The following is a 17,426-nucleotide window of genomic DNA, read 5'->3' as shown; positions in this document are numbered from 1 at the left end:
CAAGTACCATACAATGTCGCAGGGCTCATGAGCTTGCTTTAAACAAAGGCTCCTAAGGAGCTCCACTGAGCCCTACAGAAGCTTTCAGAGGGCCCAAACCGGCCTCTGAAAGCCCCACTGGTGTCCATGTTCTCTGAGGGCCCATGCAGGGATCTTTGAGCCTTCGAACGTTTCTGAGAACTTTAACTGGCCTCTGATAGTTCAGCCAAACTTTTGAGGCGACAGACTTTGCTAACCCCAAGCCGGCATCTGAGGGGTCACAGCTCAAGTGTCCCTCTGAGGTCCGCAACACATGTTTATTATGTCCCTCTCCCTACGTAGGGTCCTTAGGGATTCGACACAGACCCCGAGGGTTCACACTGTTATCCTAGGGCACCAGGCTCACCCTGAGCTCTTAGCGCCCGCCGCCCACACTGGCTTTTGAGGGCTCGGAAAGCCTTAAGCACCACGTACACGTAAATATTTGAGGTGACCCACGCCGATCTCCGGGATCCTAAGCAGTCTCCACCTAAGCTTCTGAGAGTCAGCACTGACCCTGAGTGGCCTGAAATGGCCTGGAAGTCCCAAGCCTATCTCCAAGGAATCCATTGCCGCTATGCCGTGCGTAATTTCTGGTTCCGTTTAACAGTTTTTGTTCGCGTTTGCAGCGCTTCCCTTCACACGAAAAACGAGAAACTTTTATTCACACTCGAGTGAACAAAACACTTCCTCTCACTGAAGCAAAGATGAATTACTTCCGATTCACACTTCTGACACTCACTCTCCGCCGAATGCCCAACTAAGCTACGATCGGCGGCTGGGATAAGTCCTATGCATTTCACGTAAAACCTCTGCATGCAATATGCATGCGTGAATGGAAGTTTTAGCTGGGTGATCCGATTAAATGGAGCGTTTTTCACCTTTTCTGGGTAATGATCATGAGCGTCGAGCGTCTGCACAGGGGCCCTCTGCAGTGCGTCGGCAATCACAGCCACTATATACTATAATTCTACCAGTCGTTTTTGTCATGAAATTTCAAAATTTCGATTTTTTTTTGTAAAAAGTTACATGTCATAGCTAGAAGGAAACCTTTATCACCATCGGATTCCTCGCACCATTGCGCGTCGAATGATATGTAAAACGAGTGAGTAAAGACTGGGGAAAGGCAAGTTTTAACACAAAAGTTGATTTTGCCCCCCCCCCCCCAACCGAAAATCTCTGGCGACGCCTATGCATCGGTACCATCTCGGGACAAACCAGGCACCTTTCCACATACTACTGCCATCTAGTTTGGTTATCTTCAAACAGTTCGACGCTGCCTTCGTTGTCTAGGTGGCGCTGACTATCAGCGTCATCGAGCGCTAGAAATTGCAACCAATTGCGATGTGATATTGCGGAGCAGCCTAACTGCATGCTTTCAACACTAGTGGCGTCTAGCTAAACAAAAAAAAACTTCAAGCACCTATGGCCCTGCAGCACAGACTATAACTACAGGCGCTTACCACTACTGCCATCTAGTGACAGAAACTATAACCACATCGGCATTGCGGCGCAGCCTAACTTAGGGCGTGTATCACTACTGCCATCTAGTGGCATCATTTGCAACTTATGCGGTACTGCGGCGCAGCCTAACTTCAGGCGTCAACTACTTCTGTCATCTAGCGAAAGAAACTATACAAGCAATGAGGCTTTGCGGTTCAGCCTAACTGCAGGCGCTTACCACTACTGCCATCTAGTGACAAGAATTGTAACCAATGCAGTACTGCGGTACAGCCTAGCTGCAGGCGCCTACCACTAGTGACATCTAGCGACAGAAACTACAAGCAATGCGTCTTTGCGGTACAGCCTAACTACAGGCGCCTACTACTGGTGACATCTAGCGTTTGAGGCTGTAATCGATGCGGCACTGCGGTACAGCCTAACTACAGGCGTCCACAACTGGTGACATCTAGCGGTTGAAGTTATAAGCGATTCGGCACTGCGGTACAGCCTAACTGCAGGCGTCCACGACTGGTGACATCTAGCGGTTGAAGTTGTAAGCGATGCGGCACTGCGGTGCAGCCTACATGCAGGCGCCAAGACCAACGGCATCTAGCGACACCATCAAACATGACAAATGGCGGGTGAGATAAATATTGCCCCCGATGTCCGCTGAACTGCACCCAATTTTAAGTTGAAACCATGTGTAACATGGAGCATCATTTATTTCATGCAATACAGAAAACAAGACGCAAACAATGATCCTCTATGTAAAAACATTGACAAAGATATGCGCTGCTGCTTACGTGAGCACTTTGCAATATACGTGAGCTGTTCAGACAAGTAGAAACACATTATTACCTACCTACGCAAAAAAAAATACCGTATCGTCACATGTAAACAACAGACACTTTCACGACCCAACCGGTCTCAGGAGGCAAGAAAACCAGCTAGGTAGGTAGGTAAGCCCAATGGAGAAGATGGATGTGACAATATATGTATTATGCCAAAGTCCGCCATTACACTTCATTTTTAGCCGTCTACCGGCGGACATTACATACAGGTCTACATACATACAGACAACATTCAAGCAACCGATGACCACTCACTTTGACTTACTAAAAATAAACCTTTGAGGGATTCAAACAACGCACCCAAGAGTAATACACTATGAAACTGCAGTTTTAGGATTAGAGAGCACCGTCCCATTTCTAGTGGTGAGCCGTGTGAAGTGAATTCCATCTCACGTATCACCCCAGACGGCTGCTCTTTCCCACGCGCGCGGGCTAGGCTATGTACACAGGAAATGGGTCCATACAATAGGCACGAGCATGCAATCACCGGGCCGTAACTTGAACGGTCATCAGGCACGGCCGCTCGGTCAATTGGTCCGATGAGAGAAGGCGAGTTCATAACACATCCACAGACAGATACGGCAGGTACGTAAGAGGGACGCCACCAGACAGCACCGCGCAGCACTTTGGTATTTAGCTGTCTTTTCTCATTAGTCACCGGAGCACGCCTCAGAAGTCGGTCTCCCGACCGGCGGGGATCGATGCCGGTACCGACCCGACACCATCGATCTATTCACTAGCTCCGCGCAGTCCCCAACATAAACGGCCGACGGCTGATGCCCTCTGTCACACAGATACCCAGCCGCAGGTATCCTCAGGTACGCCCCATGCCTTCCCAGGCGCCACCGTGTGCGAGTTACGGTCCGAGAGACCGCAGTAGACCGACCCGGTCGGCACCCGTATCATACCAGACATCAATGAACACTGTCGCTGCAACCCACTCGATGATCGTCGCGTTGAGCTTAAGTGTAGAACGGCACACCCGCCGACAATCTCAGCAAAGCCGACAGTAGAGAGCGGGGATCATATCACAGTCTTGTCTGAGAGTCTGACTGCAGTGCTGGCAACGACCCTCACAGACCACCAGCTCCGGGCTCTCACGAACGAGTCACAAGCTGATTGTGACTTACGGACATGCAGTGTCGTTCTCACTGAAAAGAGTCACTCTCACAGGCACCCTGTGAGTCCCGCAGACACCGGTACCTGCTCTCACAGACAGGCTGTGCTCGTCGTGTGCTCGGGCGGTGCCAGGGCGGGCCTCATCAGCTCGGCCACGCCGGCCATGGGCTGCCGAGGGCCCGGCTCCGGTGTGTAGGTGAACGTCAGCCCCGTGGAGTAGATGACGCCGTCCGTGCGCACCAGACAGATGGGCACCTGTGGGACGGCGGTCGGAGTCAGGTAGGTAGGTACATAAACATGGACATATACACAGAGACAAACAAACACACAGATACCGGACACCAGGCATCGGACGGCATAACGGTAGTAATATACGGCTTCCGTTCAAGCCAAACAGAAAACTTACATCAGTGTTTAGAACATCGAGCATGGATATTCGGTATAGACTATAGAGCACAGCCGTCAACACTAATTATATTCAATATTCGATATTTAGTGTCCAACACGGCATTCACAATTCAGCACAGCTATCACTCACGTTGGTCGGTTGCCGCACCCACTGCCAGTTGCCTCTGAACGCCGAGATGTCGGGTACCACACACAGCATCGACTCGCCGCAGCGGAACATGGTCTCCGCCTCCACCTCGCCGAACCAGACGCGCAGACTGGGCACAAAGTTCTCCCCCGACAACTCCAGCATCGCCACCTCGCCGCCGCCGTTCAGCTGCAAACAGGAACATGTCGCGGGTTGGTCGGCCAAATCGCTAGCCACTCAGCCGCTATGCATCATTAAGGGTTACGATTTAAAAATGGCAATGACGCGATCAAAAATAAAATTCAATAACCAGGGTTGCAGGACGGTCTCAGTGAAATACCCTACAATAACCTGAGGTTGTCGGGACCATGGTCTCTGTGCACTACCCTCCGGCGACGGGGCAGTCTGCAATAATTTAACTATCTTCGGCGGACCACTCACGTGCAGGCTGTGGACGTTGGGCACGGGCGTGACGGGCGCGCGCACCGGTCCCATGCCTTCGTGGAAGCTGTACTCGGCCCGGCTGGTCGAGATGATGGTCCAGCACGCGCCGTCGTTCACCATCTGCTTGTTGGGCTCCTTGGGACACGGCGTGGCCTGTGGACACCGTAGTCAGGGGCGACGGTCAGCGGGGATACATACCTCCTTACGTAATGTGGCCGCACTCAGAAAGTGTATGTACGCGTCAATCGTATTGCAGGTTATACATTTTCATACATAAGATGGATAACACGACGTCATCGCATCATGATAGCGCCGATCTACGGACCATACATTATTTCAAAGACAAAATGTTCACGAAGGAAAAAAGTCGTCACTTCCCCGTCTTCCGTCATCATATCGCTCCGTGGAGCCCGTAAGTGGAACGTTAGGCCAGTTGGCCGTTAGCGTCATCGCGTCCCTCACCTGGAACTGAATGATGCGCTCCTGGCTGAGGCACAGGTACATGCGCTCTGTGTCCTTCATGTAGAAGGCCACCTTGTGCAGTTGCGAGACCGGGTCGTCGCCGTCCAGCAGCGCCATCTGCTTGTCCACTTTCCTGATGACGAGTCGCGGCAGCGCCATGCCCGTCTCCGAGCAGACCAGCTTCACCGTGCTGCCGTAGTGGATGTAGCCGTCGCGGACGGTGAACTCCTCCGACTCTGACTCCGACTCGTCCACTGCGCACAAAGGGGAGTCACGTTAGGGCGAGTGGAGTCACGTTAGGAGGTGGAAGGATGAGCCACATTATGTGAAGGGAGTGGCCACATACCAATATATAGAGACTAGCGGACGAAGTCTCTCACACCGTTCCGTGCTTCTATCCTCAGGATACAGAAGTCCTTCTCCTCCACGCCGCAACCCCCTTCCGGGCTGGGTAGGTAACTTTATCTCATGCGGGCTGCTCCCTTGGAGCGGCACCGCTGCTCCCGAGGGAGCGCACCCCGTAGCCGGGTGCAGTGAGTACCTTGGGGCTGGGTGGCCTGTCCTCTGGACGGGCTCAGCCCCGGTGACTCACTAGGGTGCCTGCCCAGACCAATGTCTCCCCCTATATCCTATCATCCTCCCGGTTCTGAAATGGTCCCATTGGACCGAAAGGGCCTAACCCAACAAAACAAACAAACAAACGAAGTCTCATTAAATGGGCAGACAGCTGAAAGATCTTAGCGCTCAGGTTGACGAGTATCAGCACTTCAAGTTCAATGACCCAATGATGACATTCTGAGGTGGGCAGAATGTCATCGCTCCACTGAGCAGATACTCACCCAGGTGTATGGTGAAGGCGCCCCACTGCGCCGAGGAGGCGTGGAAGTTGCCGTTCTCCACGTGCAGGTACCGTGTGCTGACTGTCTGCGAGCGCAGCCGGTTGAACAAGGCGATCTTCGAACCGCTCGCAATGCACACTGGAAACGGGGCCAGGGCCGTCAGGGCTGAGTGCAGCCTCCCACGGGCGGTAGTTGGCACACTGGCATTGAGCCTTGGCACTTGGCGCCGCAGAATAGCGGCAGCTTTACCGCGACATGTTATAGGTAACTCGACACTAAGCAACGTTATTTGCCATTGAGCGTGCAATTTCCTTTTATTCAATTACAAGTTCATGTAGCCAATACTCATAATTGTAACGTTAATGTCTTGCTTTTAAACAATAACTTACGTTCTGCATTTTTCAGCGACTGTTTCTTCTTGCTGGGTTTCGATATAACTTTAATCTTCTTGCTGTGGAACATGCCGATGTCCATGCCATTTCCATAGAACATCTTGGTACTGAGCATAAAATGTTTCCGCTTGTCTGAGTCGGAAATGAACAGCGTCTTTGCCGCGCAAAAATGCTGAAAAGCAAAACAACGCCGTTGTCATCGCATGGATTAGTGACAATATATTTGAGTTACCTACAAGTTTAACATGGACAACGTGTTTCCTCAAATACAAGAAGGTATATGTAGGTGGTTTAACAACAGTCGTATTGACGCCACCGTGGTCAAGAGACACGTCCTTTAACCAGCCGAGGGCCGGGAAACCCACCTATCCGACCGTTTCGAGATTCGAGGATACATAGCTATGCCTTCCCGATTGTCTGAGAGCCGAGGTTCTCATACATTTCCCATTCCGGCGAAATCTGAGGTCCACTCCTCACCTTCCCGTTGAGGTCGAGCTGCTGCATCTCCTGCTCGGCGCTGCCGATACCGATGAAGGCGCACAGCTGGGCGCCCTGCTCGGACTCTCCCCCGGCCAGCATCTGCTCCCGCCGCCTCCGCCAGCCGTCCCCGTACAGGTAGACGCACGGCGGCGGGCAGAAGAAGCGCTTCTCGTTACCGTACGACTTCTGAGCAACCTTGGCGTGCAGGATGACCACCACCTGGTCACTGTGGCCGCCCTCCAGGTAGTGGCGCATGGCCTCCCGCGTCAGCCGCTGCTCCTTCACACTGCGGACACGGCAACAGAGGGACGGTGGATGTCGTGGCACCACAACGACTGGAGTAGGCGAAATCATAAACAAGCACAATGACATCGCATATCGGAAAAGCAATGGTGCTCGAAGTTCTCGGAAAAAGCTCATGATGCCTCACGCTAATGTATGGGACATCGCTAGCAGGGTATCGTCAGTAGAGCTACTCACGGCAGAGGGTTAGGTACGGGCGGGTCCGTTACTCACGGCAGAGGGCAGGGTAGGGTAGGGTACGGGCGGCCGGGTACTCACGGCAGCGGTTAGGGTACGGGCGGGCTGTTTACTTTATATTCACGGCAGCGGGTAGGGTACGGGCGGACTGGGCGTCGGCAGCGGGCTGGGCGGGGTCTGTAAATACTCACGGCAGCGGGTAGGGTACGGGCGGACTGGGCGTCGGCAGCGGGTAGGGTACGGGCGGGCTGGGTGTCGGCAGCGGGTAGTATACGGGCGGCCGTCTGTAAACCTATATTCACGGCAGAGGGCAGGGTACAGGTGGGTCTGATAGTACTCACGGCAGCGGGTAGGGTACGGGCGGACTGGGCGTCGGCAGCGGGCTGGGCGGGGTCTGCAGCTCCAGCAGACCGCCCGGCGGCGGGAGGTGGCCCGTCAGGTGGTCCGGGTACCCAGCGCCGTCCGGAGGTGTCAGCGTACCGGCCGGCGTGTCTACAACACAGCGGAGGGTGCACGGTTGTGATTGAAATAAAATAACCGTCCATGATATACACGTAAACCACAATATTAATACGAGAATCTAATTAATAGGTGTTTTGAATCTAAATCAAATCGTATGCTACCGTATATGTAAAATGCATTAACGCGTATTTGATGTCATTGCCTATAATATTGTCATTATGTCATTATTACATCATGTCATTATTTGATGTACTTACACCTGTGGTATGCCGCATTGTCATATTTGTTGTCGTGTGATCCCCAGCCTGCGAAAGAACAGCGGCACTAAATGTTAAAAACCGCCACTTAAAGCAACACCGCACCGGATAAAGGGTTGTGCTTTCAATGTAATGGGACTAAATAATAAGACGGCTGAGGGCCCGACGGTGGCGGTCGCGTCAGGAAGTGGGGAGTGGGAAGGGGGAGGGGTGGTGAGGGAGGGGACGGGAACGGCGGCTCGGGGCCGTTCCCACCGGTGCGGACGGGGTCACCGGAAGCGGCGACCCCTGCGCGGGTCACGGACGGGTCACAGCGGTCGGCGGCGGTCGACGGAAGGTGCTGGGAACGACCGACGGGGATCGGTCCGAGCAGCGCTTCGTCCCACCACAGCTACCGACACGGAGCAAAGGCCAGACGCTACCGACACCACGCAGAGACCGACACAAGGAACGAATGCCGACATATAGGCCTGACTACCGAAACACAGACACCGACGGTGAACACTCAACACAGATACCGATAAAGAGCAAAGATCGGACACTACCGACACACAGACACCGACACAGAGGGCGGATAGCGGCGGAGAGACCATGGCGTCGTGCCTCGCCCAAGACAGACGGAGCCTCCTCCCTCGGATCGCCCGGAGCGGCACACACCACTCACCGTCGTGTATGTTGAGACTGAGCTCCTCCGTTTTGTACGGATCGCGTCGATAGGCCATGTCTCTCGGCGAGCTCAGATCCACGGGGGTCGTGTCCGGATATCTGGCCGGAAATGCGCCGGATTCGGACCGGTTGAGATCAGCGGCCAGATCCGCCAGGCTGCCCTCGCCCTGCCAGAAGAGCACGACAGTCCAGTCAGGCACAGCAGGTTCAGCATCAACATAGACGGCGAACCATCAGAATACGATATCAGTTCTATGATAGACGAGATGAGGCTCATGGGCATGGGCTTCACAAAGCAAAGCTACACGAAACATATTCTTGTCGTTTGCCATGAGCGTCGTCAGCGTCCTGGACATGATTAAGCCGCATATCGTTAACCTTTTCACAATTAGTTCACTATCAAGGCTCAACAGTGTCGATTTTATCTACCAAACATACGAGTAATTATGCGCGTACGAAACGCCCAATGATAAGGCATTGACTAACGACCTCCCAATGGAATATATGTGATGATTATAGTTTACCACTGACCTCCGCGTAGAAGTTGTGCGGTGGCGGCGCCGGCGGCGAGTAGGGCCCCTCGGCGCCGGGTGGCGCTGGCCAGGCGGCCTCTGCGCGCCCGCCCGGCTGCGGGTAACTGTAGGCGCCCTGGAACACGTGTAGAACACACACTGTCACACGGGGTCCGTAAGATTAAACAGAGACAGACGGAGTCGAATGGAGCCCATACTGTCGCAGTGGTATTTACGGTGGACGGCAGATATAAGACAATGAACTGTGAACGGGGGACTCTGAGCGGTATTTAAGTGTATCGTCGACGCTGAACGGCGGCCAGTGGACGGCAGACGGCAGTCAGTAGACGGGAGGCGGCAGACAGTGAACTCTGTACAGCCGCCGGCGCCGGCTACCGGCGGCTGCGGTCAGCGGCGGTCACTGCTGGCTGCTGGCGCCGCCGTGTGAACCGCCGGACCGGGGCGGCTCCACGGGACGCTCCGCACTGCCGCTCTCCCACGGCGCGGCCCGTGAATCGCCGCACCGTGAGAACACGGAATGAACGACCGACCAACGGCCGGCCACCAGCCAGCGGGCATCAACCGACGAACGGCGGCCACTGACCAGCGACTGCACTGACCGCTGGTCGGCGGTCGGTCAGACTTTGTCAATAAAAATGCTTAAATCTAAGAAGCCGTTTTTTTCGACCATTTCGACCGATTACATCGGTATATTTGGGACCGAGACAAAGTCGAGGTGAGTTGGTGACCGTCCTACTCTCGAACAACATGATAAAATGGAATGAAAGGAAAGGAGCCCGTCTTGGTTATATTGCATTTCCATTTCTTCAAACGACTTTTCAAACAGTGCCCACTGTAGATCCCGCCTCCCTCACACTCGGCCCAGCCACCGTGCTTAGTCCAGGCCCATGTCGTCCCCTATCTCTCTGCGTGTCCACTAACACGAATGACGTCACGCATGTGGGCGGAGCTATGGGCGGAGCCTAACGCACGCGGCAGTCCAAGCCGCCATATTTGAATTTTTATTTTAATAGAATCTTGCCGATATTTTGGGTGAAGTCAATTTATATGGATAGCTTGGTGACAGTTTAGCTATACGAATAATAATTTATTATGGATGTGCGTATATTCAGCTTGGAATTGCAATTAAAGTTCCGCACCGCATAGATTCGAACTCAGGACCTTTGGAATACTGCGCGGGCACGCTAACCACTACACTACCGCGACCGCGCGGCGGCCGGCGGCAGGGAGGCTGCGGAGACATGGGGGGACATTTTACGCTTTTGTGAAAAAAGCAAAAGATTTAGCGAAAAACACGTAATAGATAACTTGCAGAAAATTGTCTGCTCTTTTAGGTAAGATACTTAAGTTTGATATATCTTGTGCAGACTTCATTCTACAGTGCTTCGAAAATCGCTCATTTACATGGGGATTGAACGGGGCTTCGAGACTTGACTCCAAATGACGTCACGAGCTGACGTCACGGAAAGGTAGAATCGCCGGACGACCCTACCTGGTATATAGGGCCTTGGCTTAGTCCGCCGCCGGCAATGGGCGCCGGAATTCCCACGATCGCCGTGACGTCACACCACCACAGACCAATCAGGGCGGCCGCCGGGCCGGGAGATCGCCAGCGTCGGCCAATCGCAGGCCGGCCGGCTGCCCGGGAAAATGGCGGACCGCTGGCACCGCGCTGACCGGGTATCGGGGAACAGGCAATAGGCATGACATTCCTACGTTATTACTGCGCAGGCAGTGCAATGCACCCTTACTCTATATGGCGATGGGCACCGATATTGGGCCGTCTCTCCGACAACCTTATGGGTTATGCCAGGCCCAAAACTCTTGATCAAATTTAGCTAGCGAGTCGTGCAAACCACTAACGGACTTAGGTACTCAAAAATCAGAAAGACCTGTCGAATCGAATGTTATGCATGACGACCTTTGTAATCTAGCACTGATACGGTAGAACGGCTATGCTGGTCATGCGCGGTCGTCGTCTTTTGGACATCTGGGGACGGGCATCAAGTCCGGCCGGCAGCCCGGGAGAATGGGAACGGGACGAGCGGACGAGACGGTCTAAACTCTAAAGCGATATCACCGTGCATGTTATTCACTCGAGAAATAGAACACCTTTTTTGGCAACACGCCTTTTTCATAAAGGCATATTTTGTTTGGTAGGTAGGTGCGCGACCATAAATGTACTTTAGCCGTTCACGGTTCACCGACCACTTTTTTTAGAAATGCTATCAAACACAGTGACAACTGACACACCAGTGACAAGGCCATCCTTTTTCTGCCAAATGTCACCTCACGTCTTCTTTGTTTCGTTAAACGTGAAAGTTTCACCGCCAGGGTTAAGGTGAGGTCACCCACCATTCGGTGGCCAAAAGATAACCCAAAAATTTCACACAAGTTTAACATCGGGCCGAAATTCACAGGTGTGTGGGTGAAACAAACGATTAAAAACTTGCGTATGATATAGACTTAAATGTTGAAAAGCCAGCACACAGTAGTTTACGACCTTCTAAGTCTTAAATAAAGGTAGACTCTTGGCTACGCAGTTATGCACCGGATATTAGGATTGTAAGGGCTTTTTTAGGCTTTAAAAATCATTCGATGTGGCTTGAATTGAACGGACACTAGCCATGTCGTCAGGATAAATTTCGTAATATCAGAGTTCAGACACAAAAGTTCTATCAGCACAACACTCCAAGTGGACGATAGACAATGGGCATTGGTTGGACATCCCACATCCCGCCAGTAGCGGCCGGCCGCGCTGCCAGTGCCCGTGCATCACCTCACCAGTCGGCAGTCACCACTGACCTGATCCTGGCTGGACATGGTGCCAAACGCTTCACTCATCGCGGTATTACGGGGACCGGGAACCGGCACGGTCCACCGCCGCAGATGCCGGTATCACGGGGCAGTAGGGGGTATCACCGTCCGGTATCGAAGGTCGGTATCACCTATCACACGTCTGTGTGACTGTCACGGACCGATATCACGAGTAGCTATCACGGATCGGCATCGGCCGGTCTGCTCGGTATCACGGGGTAGTATCACTAGTCAGTAGCACGGCTCGATATCGCGGACGGGTATCACACTCGTCTCCTGACGCCTCTGTACCGAGCACAGAGCCACGTGTCTCGACGGCGGGCGGCACGTCACTGGCGGGGCCCAGCCCAGCGGTGGCTGCCCGCCCCGCACAGCTGACCGCCCCAACCGTGGGACCGGGGGCGGAGTATGACTGTATGAGCTATGGGCCGCCGCAGGAGCCCGCCCCGCCGCCGAGGGTGGGACCGCACCCCGGACTCGGGAGGGGTGCCGAGGGACGAGACCAAAACACTAGATGTGTGAAAATACCCAGAGAAAATGTCGGGATAAGATCGCATTAAAATTATCAATTATGTCTTGTGAGTTGACATTGGTCACATTAAGTGGATCCAGAATGTGCCATGTCCATGCAAAACAACTATCAAGCAACTGCGCTGCTGAGGAGGAAGCACAGGTACAGCATTCCTTTTTCCCATCGTTGCTGAATGCTGTGGATGACCTGATGAGGCGCTATTCATTCAGACCGGAGGTAGTTATTAAGCTGTTCAATTTCCGGCGCGCCGGCGGCGTTATAGCCGTCCGGCGCTCCATTATGTGCCGGGCGTCTGCCGCCGCCGGGAGCAGGCCGGTCACCTGGCGGTCGGGGCGCCCGCCCGCGCCTCTCCGGCCGCCGGTACTTAGTACCGTCCAGCGCTGAGCAGGCTCATTTCCCCAGTCGAACACCTTCCGGCGCACGCCGCGCGGCGCGGCGGGAGCCACGCGCCGCGCGCAGGATGTCGGCTATTAGCGCCGCGCCGGCCGGCCGACTGGTGGGAGACGGCGGGCCGTTCCCACGCCGCCGGGCGCGCCACCTACCGGACTCCGCCGGAAACCGACATCGTGGGAACGGCGCCGGCGGTAGCGGCGTGGGGACACCGGAGCCGGCCGGGCGCCCGGCGCCGGCGCGCTGTTTTTATAATCAGTCTCCTGTCCAAACAGACGGGTGAGCGCCGGGCTGTTTGCACCGAGCAGCCTCGACTCTCGGCGACCCGAGACGGTGCCTGAACGGGCGCCGACTGATCTGCGGCACCGGCCTCTGACGGCCCCGTACGATACGATACCGTGCCGGCTGCACTTGCAGAGTACGGCGTGCAGTGCAGCGCTGAGCGGCATTTCACGCATAAGTCGCCGGCGCTGGCCGATGGTCTGATTAGGCCGGCAATCGGTCGGTGCGCGGCAGGAAGCGGCGGCGCGGAGACCGGCCGTGGGAGCCGGCGGATGGCGTGGGAAAAGGCGGACACCGTGGGAACGGCCGGGGCGGCGCTGCAGAGACGGGCAGTGCGCGGCTCCGGCACCTAATCAGCTCATCAGTCGCCGACAGATCTGGACACCACGGACCAATGTGCGTCGACGGAGAGCCTCAGGGATAAAAACGAAATCTAACGAGAGACTGTAGGAGCGAGTGCAGCGAAAAAGAGATGCCGATTGCATTAGGCCGCCCCGTGAAGCTGCGCAGTGCCGCACTTAGGCACTACATTGACATACTCGTAGATAGTGCGTATAAGAGGTTTATGCTGCCGCGTAACCGTGCATCAAGCTTGGTTGACATGGAAGGCGGTTTCCGCACTTCTTGTAGCACGCTCGATGTTCATGGCAAAAAGCCATTGCGATCTGAAGGGCATTTGAAACAGCCACAGTGATCTATTTGAAATAAAAAGTGCAGACTCCCATGGCAGAGTCAGGCGTCAGTCTCCGGCAGATCGGGCTGGGCCTAGCATGCATGTTCTAGGACCGGCACACGAGATTCGCAAGGAGCTCCAAACAGCCAGCGTGTTAGCTGAAGGGTTATGCAAGCCTCGGTAGGCGGCAGTCATCTCAAACTTCTCCCCGGGTTGAGGTATGACTTAAAAATTCCAATAATCCTGAGAACTGCGCAGTAGGATGGTTCCGAATATCGTCCCTCTTGGGGCTCCCCTGGTGCCATATTGACGCTGAAAATCATTTGAAATGGAGCTGCTCGTGTCTCGCCCGGATTATTGTTCCGGCCGTATCGGCGACTGACCCCTCCCCTCCCCTCTTCCCCAGTTCAGCGCCGTGTCCCGATCCAGTCACGGTGGGGGAGGGGGAGGGGGACGGTCGGAGGACGCCGGGGCGCCAGCTGCCGTATTGTGGCGGCGCCGTTTGAATGGTCCGACGGCACGTGCCACACGAAGGCCAGTAACGGTCGGTGGGGGGCTCACAGCCCGGCTGCCGGGGTCGTGGGCGGAGGGGCCGCGAAACTGTCATCGGACCGGGGTGGGATGGGGCGACCGGGAGCCCGCGCGACTCTCTGGATATCGCCATAACTCACCATCCGTGCAGAATATCTCCGTCCTGGAACCCCGGGACTCTGGTAGGAATGTGACTTATTTTCTATAATAATTCAATATTTGTGGTAAACATTTGGGCATAGGCGCGGGAGCCGGGGGGGGGCAGTGGGGGCAGCTTGCCCCCCCCCCCAACTCTGGGGCCGTGGGGGCGGTGCCCCCACAGCTTTGAGACGGAATACCACACTTTTTTTCAAATGTTTTCTTTTTTGTTGAAAAAGCCGAGGGGTGAAAAATAAGTGGCCTAAAACTGGTGAGAAAACTAGATTTGGGGGTACCCTAGGTTAATCTCTATTATGGTGTGCCCCCCCAGTCGGAAAGTAGTTCCCGCGCCCCTGCATTTGGGAATCTCCAAACAAATTGCCAGGCCCACCCAATGCCCAGCGCATTAATTACATTTTGCGCTTAAAATTATTGCAAAGTTAACTTACAAAATAAACCTTTAAAGAAGGTGTTAAATTCTGAAAACCTGAACCGGACAGTTTCCAAACGAAGCACGTTATCATGCTGCTCAATCGGTTTTCTTCCTTTTCATTTCAAAGCATGCTCTCTGCTGCAAGCATAACGTCACAAATGAAGCGTTGCAAGTGATCCTAAAAGAGAAATCAGAAAACCAGCCTGCAGGGAGTACCGCGAGAACCGTCTTTGTTGAATCGTGCACTGCAGCTCTGCGAAAATTAAAAACGTCCGGCACGCTGGATCTCGGCAGCGACCGACAGATAACAGAGAAAACTTGCTTAGATAAAAGTTACTCAAGAACCTTGGTTTACATTTACGATTTAGGTATGCACCGAAAGTGCACCTATTCAGTATTCACAATTGTGTGTTGAAAAATAACCGACAGTAGTATTTGTTTTAATTGTAGAATGTAGAACGGGCAATGTAGAACGGGCTGGAGCATCAGCATGATGATCCCTCAACCCCTGCTGCTATCATAGTGGGCATTGGGCAATTAACTACTTAAACAGTTAAACAGCATATTTAAACGGTAAAGATAATGCAATTTGAACTATTAATAGTCAGGAATAGAAAACGTAATGTTCGACTTCTCATAAATGATAGGTCAGTGCGCAAATAAAATGGAGGCAAATGCAGGTAACGCAGTCAGGTGCCTATGGTTACACTGCATACCTAAACGTTACAGCCAACCAGAACTCCTTGCATCAAAATTAAATTCGGTAAAACTGAGATACTATGAATTCAATTAACCCTGAAAACGCCAAGCTATACCAAACGCTGACGCTGATGGGTCACTCACCAGGTGACCAGAGGCACGCCCCTTGGTGTACGGCCCTCCCACCAGCGACGGCGATCGACAGCTACCCTGGCACACACAACCCCTCCCACCGGTCACCACGCAGACTGCAGTCTCACAGCGAGTACACGGACACCGGTAGAGGCGCGTATCTCCACTGACAGCCGGTCCGGAGCGCTGTGCAGGGACAGTACCGGACGACCGAGACACCCGTCCGCCCCCCCTCCCACGGCGCGCACCTGAGCCCGCCGGCCACCTACCGTCATTTTCCCACGGTGCTCGGAACGTTCCCACGCCGGGTGCGCGCTGCCGCCGCCGAGTCCGGTGAGTCACACAGCGCTCCGCGGCGGGCCGACCGACCAGCACAGAACTCCACGGGCGACTGACGCGGGCGGCCCGGCGCGGCGGCCGCACGGGCACGCAGGGGATAGGCGCAGGGGATAGGCGCAGGGCTCACCGGAGCGCGCACAGGGCACACGGGGGCGGCGTCTACTGGCCACGCAAAACGTCAAACGGAGCGTCAAAACGCCCTCCCTCCCTCGTCACGGTGCAGGGAAAACGACACGCAGGATGATAAGTGCTGCGTTTCTTGGAGCCTTAGTCCTATTACCGCCCCGGCTCGCATGTGACACGAGCCCAGCCAAGTTACGCTTGGGAGTCGGAGTTGGGAGTTCCCGTTTCGTTTCAGTTCCCGATTCGAGTCGATCGCATTTTCCGTCTGCGTTGTGTTTATGCCAGTGCGTTTTCCCCGGAGCCGAGCCGAAGTCACCGATATATTTTTTTTCGGAGCCGGGGACGGAATGCTCAATCGATACGGGCTGCCGGAGCAGTCGAAGATAAGAACACGTCACTGAAGTCTCTGCCAAACACCTGGCTACTTTTATTCGTTGGATGTTGATAGCATCCGGCTTGGGTGGCCATTTTCGTCAAAAGTTTTATATAGGAAAAGCAATATTGGGTCGGAGTCGGTCAGTCAGCCACTATGTTGATATCCGACTTCTCGATCGACCGATGGCCTAGGTCAGGTCGAGAAGTCATATTTTTGGCGAATAGTTGTACAGATAGAAATAGTTGCAGTCTGCAGATTGACATCCCGTCACCCAATGCACTATACAGCCCCGAAGAATAGACTAAGTTTAGGAAAGGTTGTTGACCTCATTAGGTCAAAGTCAGGTCAGAGCTGGTGAATGGAGGTCGTATTCTTGTCATTTGATTCGACATCCCATTCGGATTTAATTGGTCGACATTTCTTTATCTTAACTCCCTAATTCAAGTTTGTAGGGAGATACCTATTGACGAAAACACTGATGACTTAACTAACGGACCTTAGCGGCCTCATCGTCGCACAAGGATTGCAATAACTAGGCACTGTGGACCTTCCTAGTACGATGTGAAATCATGTCTCCAGGTGCTTGAGACAGGATTCCCAGCGCTAAACGCCGTTTCAACAGTTCCCCATCCTGGTCCAGACTACCGGTGACCCTGCCAGATCACGGGGTATATGGTCGACCCCGTGTGTGGTATGTAGTCCAGGGCTGCGGAGTCGGAGTCGGAGTCGGAGTCGGAGTCGGAGTCGACAGTTGTGACCGGAGTCGGAGTCGGAGTTGGAGTCGATTTTAGAAACCCGAGCCGGAGTCGGAGTCGGAGTCACCGAATATCTGTCGACTCCGCAGCCCTGCTAGGTCTGCGGAGTCGGAGTCGGGAGTTGGAGTCGGTCGGAGTCGACAATTCTGCCCGGAGTCGGAGTCGGAGCTGGTTTTGAAAGCCGGAGTCGGAGTCGGAGTCGGAGTCGCCGAAAATCCATCGACT

General features: G+C 54.2%; 1 protein-coding gene across 1 annotated transcript; it reads right to left on the bottom strand.

Annotated features, from left to right (window-relative positions):
* Window positions 1-2,165: 2,165 nt before the first annotated feature.
* On the bottom strand, window positions 2,166-16,004 carry LOC122382268 (recombining binding protein suppressor of hairless-like). Its single transcript, XM_043367377.1, has 12 exons — window positions 15,878-16,004; window positions 8,980-9,096; window positions 8,447-8,615; window positions 7,783-7,830; window positions 7,405-7,555; window positions 6,581-6,869; window positions 6,101-6,275; window positions 5,712-5,849; window positions 4,873-5,126; window positions 4,408-4,563; window positions 3,970-4,155; window positions 2,166-3,686 (listed from the first exon to the last, which is right to left on the bottom strand). Exons 1-12 carry the CDS (start codon window positions 15,881-15,883, stop codon window positions 3,522-3,524), a joined length of 1,854 nt encoding a protein of 617 aa, XP_043223312.1. The 5' UTR covers window positions 15,884-16,004; the 3' UTR covers window positions 2,166-3,521.
* Window positions 16,005-17,426: the final 1,422 nt, after the last annotated feature.

This window comes from Amphibalanus amphitrite, unplaced genomic scaffold (assembly GCF_019059575.1).
Source record: "Amphibalanus amphitrite isolate SeventyFive unplaced genomic scaffold, NRLGWU_Aamphi_draft 000136F_arrow, whole genome shotgun sequence".
NCBI lineage: Eukaryota > Metazoa > Arthropoda > Thecostraca > Balanomorpha > Balanidae > Amphibalanus > Amphibalanus amphitrite.
Note: the sequence above shows the minus strand (reverse complement) of the source record. Positions and strands in the feature narration are given on the sequence as shown.

What these genes read in the sequence shown, in the direction of transcription:
- LOC122382268 (XM_043367377.1), bottom strand. An exon ending in CCCGTACCCTACCCGCTGCC is followed by an intron (nt 6,870 to 7,404) that starts GTGAGTACTATC and finishes CCGTGTCCGCAG; the next exon opens with TGTGAAGGAGCAGCGGCTGA. An exon ending in AGCTCGACCTCAACGGGAAG is followed by an intron (nt 6,276 to 6,580) that starts GTGAGGAGTGGA and finishes TTTGCTTTTCAG; the next exon opens with CATTTTTGCGCGGCAAAGAC.